Source organism: Schistocerca cancellata, chromosome 2 (genome assembly GCF_023864275.1).
Source record: "Schistocerca cancellata isolate TAMUIC-IGC-003103 chromosome 2, iqSchCanc2.1, whole genome shotgun sequence".
Taxonomy (NCBI): Eukaryota; Metazoa; Arthropoda; class Insecta; order Orthoptera; family Acrididae; genus Schistocerca; species Schistocerca cancellata.
The window spans coordinates 595102042-595110689 of NC_064627.1; the positions used below are offsets into that span (position 1 = coordinate 595102042).

General features: G+C 43.2%; 1 protein-coding gene across 1 annotated transcript in view; it reads right to left on the minus strand.

The window, feature by feature from the left end:
- Positions 1 to 8385, minus strand: part of LOC126156838 (uncharacterized) — a 218577-nt gene extending 210192 nt beyond the window's left edge. Inside the window, exon 1 of the mRNA XM_049916336.1 lies at positions 8263 to 8385. Coding sequence (XP_049772293.1) covers positions 8263 to 8285 — 23 coding nt within the window. The 5' untranslated portion in view covers positions 8286 to 8385. The remainder of the gene's footprint in view (positions 1 to 8262) is intronic.
- Positions 8386 to 8648: the final 263 nt, after the last annotated feature.

Consider the following 8648-nt stretch of genomic DNA (forward strand, 5'->3'; position numbering starts at 1 on the left):
GAATGGTCTTTCTGATCATGGTGCATAGCTGGTTACAATATATGACATAGCTCCATTCAGCAATACTAAACAGTCCTCCAAAGTAGTACGTTCAGTCAACGATTTAACAATTGCAAATTTCAGGGAAAGCCTACAGCAGTTAGACTGGGATGAGGTGTACCGTGAACCTGATGCCAATTTAAAATATAATTTATTTCATGACATTTTTGTAAATGCATTTGAAAACTGCTTCCTCAAGAAAATAGTTAAATATACTCGTAAGAAACCTTGTAACAAACCATGGCTTACTAAGGGTATAAAAATATCTTGTAACCGGAAAAGGGAAATGTATCTGACAGCAAGAAAGAGTAGTGACCCAGAAACTATCAAAAATTATAAAAACTACTGTGTTATATTAAGAAAAGTTATTAAAAAATCCAGGAGTATGTGTATCATGTCTGAAATCAGCAACTCTGATAATAAAATTAAAACAATTTGGAATATTATTAAAAGAGAAACAGGTCAACCAAGAGCAGAGGAAGACAGCATTACCATCAAATTGAATGAAAGCTTTACGAACAAAAAGTCAGAAGTTGAAAATATTTTTAATAATCATTTTCTAAATGTTGTGGATATAGTAGGATCCAGGTGTTCATTAGAAGATGCTAGGCTGTTAATGGAAGAGGCCATACCTATGCAATTTGATACAATTGAAATCTCACCCACTTCTCCCTCTGAAATTAAGAAAATAATAAACTTGCTTAAAAGCAAAAACTCACATGGAATTGATGGCATTTCCAGCAAAATACTAAAAGCTTGTTCTCAACAGATAAGTAAGATTCTCAGCCACCTGTGTAATAGCTCTCTGGAACAGGGCATTTTCCCTGATAGACTGAAATATGCTATTGTTATACCTTTGCATAAAAAGGGGGATAGATCTGATGTCAACAATTACCGCCCAATCTCCCTTCTAACAGCTTTATCCAAAATTTTTGAGAAAGTAATGTATTCAAGAGTAGCTTCACATATCTGTAAAAATGAAGTACTAACAAAATGTCAGTTTGGTTTCCAGAAAGGTTTTTCAACAGAAAATGCCATATATGCTTTCACCAGTCAAATTTTGAATGATCTGAATAACCGAAAACCACCCATTGGGATTTTTTGTGATCTCTCAAAGGCTTTTGATTGTGTAAATCATGAAATTCTGCTAGACAAGCTCAAGTATTGTGGCATGAGTGGGACAGTGCACAAATGGTTTAATTCGTACCTAACTGGAAGAGTGCAGAAAGTTGAAATAAGTGGTTCTCGTAACATGCAAAGATCAGCACATTCCTCAAACTGGGGAACTATCAAGAATGGGGTTCCACAAGGGTCAGTCTTGGGTCCTTTGTTGTTCTTATTATATATTAATGACTTGCCATTCTATATTCATGAAGAGGCAAAGTTAGTTCTCTTTGCTGATGATACAAGTATAGTAATCACACCTGAGAAACAAGAATTATCTGATGAAATTGTCAATACTGTCTTTCAGAAAATTACTAAGTGGTTCCTTGTAAACGGACTCTCACTGAATTTTGATAAGACACAGTACATACTGTTCCGTACAGTGAATGGTATGACGCCATTAATAAATATAGACCTTAATCAGAAGCATATAGCTAAGGTAGAATATTCCAAATTTTTAGGTATGTCCATTGATGAGAGATTAAATTGGAAGAAACACATTGATGATCTGCTGAAACGTTTGAGTTCAGCTACTTATGCAATAAGGGTCATTGCAAATTTTGGTGATAAACATCTTAGCTTACTACGCCTATTTTCACTCATTGCTTTCATATGGCATCATATTTTGGGGTAATTCATCACTGAGGAATAAAGTATTTATTGCACAAAAGCGTGTAATCAGAATAATAGCTGGAGTCCACCCAAGATCATCCTGTAGACATTTATTTAAGGATCTAGGGATATTCACAGTAGCTTCTCAGTATATATACTCTCTTATGAAATTTGTTATCAACAACCAAACCCAATTCAAAAGTAATAGCAGTGTGCATAACTACAATACTAGGAGAAAGGACGATCTTCACTATTCAAGATTAAATCTAACTTTGGCACAGAAAGGGGTGAATTATACTGGCACTAAAGTCTTTGGTCACTTACCAAATAGTATCAAAAGTCTGACAGATAACCAACAAGTATTTAAGAAGAAATTAAAAGAATTTCTGAATGACAACTCCTTCTACTCCATAGAGGAATTTTTAGATACAAATTAAGAAAAAAAATTATTAAAAAATAATAAAAAATAAAAAAATAAATAAATAAAAATAAAAAAACACACAAAAAAAATAAAGTTGTTATATTAACTTAAGTATGTTGTTAAATTAACCAAATTATGTCATGTATTGGAAAATTCGACTCGTTCCACATCATTACGAAATATCGTATTCATGATCCATGGAACTAGTATTAATCTAATCTAATCTAATCTAATCTTTGCGCTCGCAGCTAGAGGTCGCCCAGCGGTCGGGGCTGGCCACACTCAGCCCGACTTGTCGGGGCTACCGTTAGCGAGCTGTTTGGCGGACCGGTCGGGTTGTGAATGGGCTGCGTAAGGGGACCAGTCATCACTGGCGAACCACGGTTGGACAAGCACGCATAGGCGTTTGTCTTCTGGTGGTTTTAAACCTTAACAGCCATGCTCTGACCAACTTTCTTATTACTGAAGTAACGAGGCTATAGCCAACATTGTGCTTAGGTACACAGTCGTTACCATGAACCGCATATTTCTGTTGTTTTTTTTAGTGTTTTCGTGTTTTGATACGAGAAAGGATCGGAAAGTAACGGACAACAATGATTTTCTCCCGTGATACTGCCGCTGGAATGTTGAAATGTCACGACGATATGTATGTATTAAACCGGGGACCTAGAAACGACGAAGAGGCTTCGTGCCGCGGTAGCCCGCAGTGGTTCACAACCCCACAACAGGCAACAGGAGTCCAACCACCCCAATGCCGCCCCACACCGAACCCAGGGTTATTGTGCGGTTCGACTCCCAGTGAACCTCCCCCCCTCCCCTCCCCCCCGGAACGTCTCATACCAGACGAGTGTAGCCTCAAATGTTTGCGCGTAGAAAAATTATGACGTACACCTGCGTGGAAACAGTGTTTGCGCAGAAATCGCCGACACAGTGTAACTGAGGCGGAATAAGGGGAATCAGCCCGCATTCGCCGAGGCAGATGGAAAACAGCCTTAAAAACCATCCACAGGCTGGCCGGCACACCGGATCTCGACACTAATCCGCCGGGCGGATTCGTGCCGGGGACCGGCACGCCTTCCCGCTGTGGAAGCAGCGCTTTAGACCGCGGGACTGACCGGGCGGGCCACAACGATATAGTTCGAAGTTTGCGCTACAAAGGGTGTTTTGTTTTCATGTGCAACTCTAGCGACAGGGCGGGAAATACGAAACAAACATGGTGCGCATGTTACTCTTGTTAACTTGTGACGAGGGGCGAACTGTAGTTCGATATTTGTGAGCCAAAGGGAATAAATCGAGTGAGATTCACAGGTACATGTGTGGCGTGTAAGTGGATGACTGTACGGACTGTACCAGTGTCTCCAGGTGGTGTGCATTCTTCCGAGAGGGTCGTGTGAACCTTAGCGTCCGGTAACAGCTGCAATGCCGCAGAATGGCGGAGCAACTGAAGCAGCAATTTTGAACGACCGGCGTGTGCAACTGCGAACCCTATCGCAGCAGTTCAACATTTCCTATGGTGCGGTGTGCAATATTGTTCATGACACCGTGAAATTTTGCAAAGTTCGTGCTCGCTGAGTGCCTAAGAGCGTAACAGACAACCACGAGGGCCAACGAATGATGACGAGTTTGCCGCAGAAGCTAGTTCTCATTCAGAACGTGTTTTAATACTTCATTGCATCAGCCCACATATTTATATTAATAATCACTGTACTGCCAGTTTCATTTGTAAGCCTGTTCTGGGAGAGAAGCAACATTTCGACGTGGCACCGATTCGCCGTTGACGTGACGTTCTTACTAATTTTCGATATCTTTTTTCTCTTATCGTATAACCTGAACCTTCAGTCATTCGAGGAAGTCGGAAAATTTTAACTAACTATACCACTTAGAGCGATTATCAGAAAGTGTAATGCAATTTACATTTTCAAAAATACCGTCTTTAGTTGCGCGGCTCTCGACACCAATCGGGGAGAATTACAACATACATTATTTCCGTGGTTCGGCATTTACTTAGTGAGCGGAGATGGAAGCCAACTCAAGAGGTGTTTGGCAAAGGCGGGGAGAAAGAGGTGCTGCCTACAATATCAACGCCCAGAAACAGATGAACGAAGCTGAAGAGATATGTCACTATCTTCTGTGATACTGTGAGATTCTCTTCTAAAATGTTGATCTAGTTAATTTTAGATCTGTTCGCCCAATGTAGAGGACAGCTGTACACGGAAACCACGAAGATACTCGTGTGAGCACGCATATACAAATACAGAGGTACGTAAACAGGCAGAATACGGCCCTGTGGTAGGCAACGCCCATGTAAGACAACAATTCTCTGGCGCAGTTGTTAGATCGGTTACTGCTGCTATAATGGCAGGTTATCAAGATTTAAGTGAGTCTCAACGTGATGTTAATAGTCGGCGCACGAGCGATGGGACACAGCATCTCCGAGGTAGCAATGAAGTGGAGATTTTCCCGTATGAGCATTTCAAGAGTGTACCGTGAATACCAGGGATCGGGTAAGAAAAGTTCAACGTGACAGCAGTCCAACCCTTCCGCAAATTGCTTCAGCTTTCAATGCTGCGCCATCAACAAGTGTCAGCGTACAAACCATTCAAACCATTCAACGAAAGATCATCGGTATGGGCTGGTGGAGCAGAAGGCCGACTCGTGTACCCTCGATGACTGCACGACACAAAGCTTTACGCCTCGTCTGGGCCCGTCAGCACCGATATTGGACTGTTGATGAAACATGTTACTTGGTCGGACGAGTCCCGTTCCAAATTGTAACGAGCGGATGGACGTATACGGGTATGGAGACAACCTCACGAATCCATGGACCCTACATGTCAGCAGGGTATTGTCCAAGCTGTCGGAGGCTCTGTAAGTGTGGGGCGCGTGCAGTTGGAGTGATATGGGACCCCTGATAGTCTAGGTACCATTTTGACACGTGACACGTAAGTAAGCATCCTGTCTGATCACCTGCATCCATTCATGTCCATGGTGCATTCTGACAGACTTGGGCAATTGCAGCAGGACAATGCGACACCCAAAAAAAAAAAAGGTTCAAATGGCTCTGAGCACTATGGGACTTAACATCTTAGGTCATCAGTCCCCTAGAACTTAGAACTACTTAAACCTAACTAACCTAAGCACATCACACACATCCATGCCCGAGGCAGGATTCGACCCTGCGACCGTAGCAGTCACGCGGTTCCGGACTGAAGCGCCTAGAACCGCACGGCCACCGCGGCCGGCCACCCCACACGTCCAGAATTGCTACAGAGTGGCTCCAGGAACACTCATCTGAGATTAAATACTTCCGTTGGCCACCAATCTCCCCAGCATATCTGGGATGTCTTGCAACGTGCTTTTCAGAAGAGATCTCCACCCCCTTGTACTCTCACTAATTTATGGACGGCCCTGCAAGATTCATAGTGTCAGTGTCCTCCAGCACTGCATCAGACACTAGTCGAGTCCATGGCACGTCTTGTTGCGGCACTTCTGCGTGCTTGCGAGAGCCCTACACGATATTAGGCAGATGTACCACGTTCTTCGGCTCTACAATGACCAACGCAACAGAGAAGAGTTCTTTAAAAAGCAGTTACGTCATTTCGTAACTTGAAGACTATAGAGCTCTCTTACAGCCCTCAACCCTCCGCAAACGGAAAAGAAGTCTCACGGTGAGAGTTAGTGGCGCTGCGTAGGAGATCCAAAGCATCAACAATCTACGAGAAGGCGGCCGTACGAAAATAAATAAGGTAAAAATGTTGAGCAGCATCAGGGTGACAGAACATTGAAAGTGACACGTTTTCTGGGATAACTAGCCATCAGAAGCCTTTGCCGTTACGTTTTACCATCGCCGAATGGGACAGAAAGGGAACAAAATGATACTGTACCCTCTGCCATACACCGCAGACTTCCTAAGAGTAGTTGTAGATGTAGCTGTGCTACCAGCACAGGCGCGGCTCGCCAGCTCCCTTACCTTCAGCTCCCTTACCTTCGTGAATATCGGCTGCAAAATTATACGATTCATTTGGTAGTAAGATTAAAACAACACGAGACGTGTCGTTAGAAAAGTCTCTCTCTTCGTCGTCCGGTCAACAATGTCGTCTGACTAGGGCCTCCCGAAGGGTAGACCGCTCGCCGGGTGCAAGTCTTTCGATTTGACGCCACTTACGATTTTTTCAATTATCAGTGAATCGTTATCTGTGACACTATTGTTGTCGATGGTATCGTCGGTCAATATAACTCTTTTCCTCTGTCGTTGAATATTGGAAATGCAGACATAAACTTATTTGCGCTGCGGTTGAATTTACCACGAAAGCCATGACCAAGACACCATTCATTCGTAAACCGAGGGAAAGATATAGTAACTCTCGGCTGCTTCTTCGATCACTTCATGAAGTTGTAATTTTAAAAAGTACAACCAGGATACAATCACGATTTAGTGTCCTCCTTCCCGTCACTCACAGTGAGCAGAAAAACGGGAAACTTTATTTAGCTGCTAAGAAACTATTTTTTTTCTATTTTAATATAATGAAAGGAAAATGCCTACATCATACCGCTTTCAAGAAAGTATTGAAGAAAGTGTTGTGGTATCATCACCTGTAGGGAATGAAGGGAGGGTGAGTAAAGGTGGGGCCGGCCGGAGTGGCCGTGCGGTTCTAGGCGCTACAGTCTGGAACGGAGCGACTGCTACGGTCGCAGGTTCGAATCCTGCCTCGGGCATGGATGTGTGTGATCCTTAGGTTAGTTAGGTTTAATTACTTCTAAGATCTAGGCGACTGATGACCTCAGAAGTTAAGTCGCATAGTGCTCAGAGCCATTTGAGCCATAGTAAAGGTGGGAATGGGGGTGGGAGGAGGAACGTAAGATAATCAGCGTAGATTCGCATTAACAACGTCCGGTAGAGTTCTGCTTTTTTCGCTGTTTGACCGATTAGGTAGCTCTTCTGAATTTTATTTGTATAGTCGACTACTATCAGAGACCATGAAATACTTCTGAACGGAAAAAATTGAAGAAATAAGGAAAGACTTGCTTCTGTTTTGAGTGTTTAACTACATGGACGCAAAAAAACGAAAGATATATGCGCAATATAGACAAAGTGCCATTTCTGTACTCCATATTTATGAATGATTAAATTACTACCGAATCCAAGGCAGAAGAATATCATCTTGCTGGGTTCTGTAGAGTGTCCAACAGGAAAGCGTATATATTCAGGGGTATGTCAGGAGCAATCATTCGAAGCAAAAAATCGTAGTAAACACGGGCTTTAAAATGCTCACCTTAAAGGCTACGAGCACTTGTTCATCTTCTGTACTGTGAAACACATATTTTCTACTGAACAAGTGCTCATAGGTCATAAGGTATGGGTTTTAGAGAACAAGTTTACTAGCATGTTTTGCTTCGAATTATCGTTCCTGTCATATCATTGAATAGTGACCATTAGCCGGCGAAGGTGGCCGAGCGGTTCTAGGCGCAACAGTCTGGAACCGCGCAACTGCTACGGTCACAGGTTCGAATCCTGCCTCGGGCATGGGTGTGTGTGACGTCCTTAGGTTAGTTAGGTTTAAGTAGCTCTAAGTTCTAGGGGACTGATGACCTCAGAAGTTAAGTCCCATAGTGCTCAGAGCCAATAGTGAGCATTACTCCTGGGACACTTTGTATAGCTGACGCGGCTGTAAGTTATTAGCTGAATGATAGAGAATTTTCAGTTCCCGTTTTTTTTTTTTTTTTTTCGACGAATGTTTGAGCTGCAGCCAATCCTAAGATAGGGATATTGAAGTATGCTGTACGTTGACACCAAAAATTGAACACAATAACTTTTTCTCAGTTTTGACGGATATCAGTTAATACGATGAGACCCGCGATTTTGTATATACTGGGAATTATATAAAAAGTATTGTTACGGTACAGACATCGGATGTGCCTAAGGTAACTCTCGCCGAGCCTGGACCTTTTAATTTCGTGAAGCAGACTCTGCACTGCGCGCACCGCGGCCACAAATAAGGTAGGAGGCGGGAAGCGGCGGTACTTACCTGGGTCCGCAGCGGCTGTCCATCTCCAGACGGGGCTCCAGTTTGAGACGGGCCGGGCAGATGCAGATGCAAAAAGCCGTCTGGCTGACGCCGTGGCGACGTGCGCGCGCCTAGCGGCCGTCAGGGGCATTGTCTGCGTATGCAGCTGGGTCAGTGGCGCGCTGTGGGCGAAACTGGCGCAGCCGCTGATTCCGTTCCCGGCTGCTGCGACTGGGGATGGCAAAAACCGATACCGGTATTTTAATTCTAAATAACCGGTGTTTTTTTAGAATGTTTCTGGTCTCGGTTATAACAGTTCTTTTGTTCATTTTTAAAATCATAAGCAGATAAAAACTAGCTTAGCAATTTTCCATAGCAGCAGTGTTAATATTTTTTTGTTTTTAAAT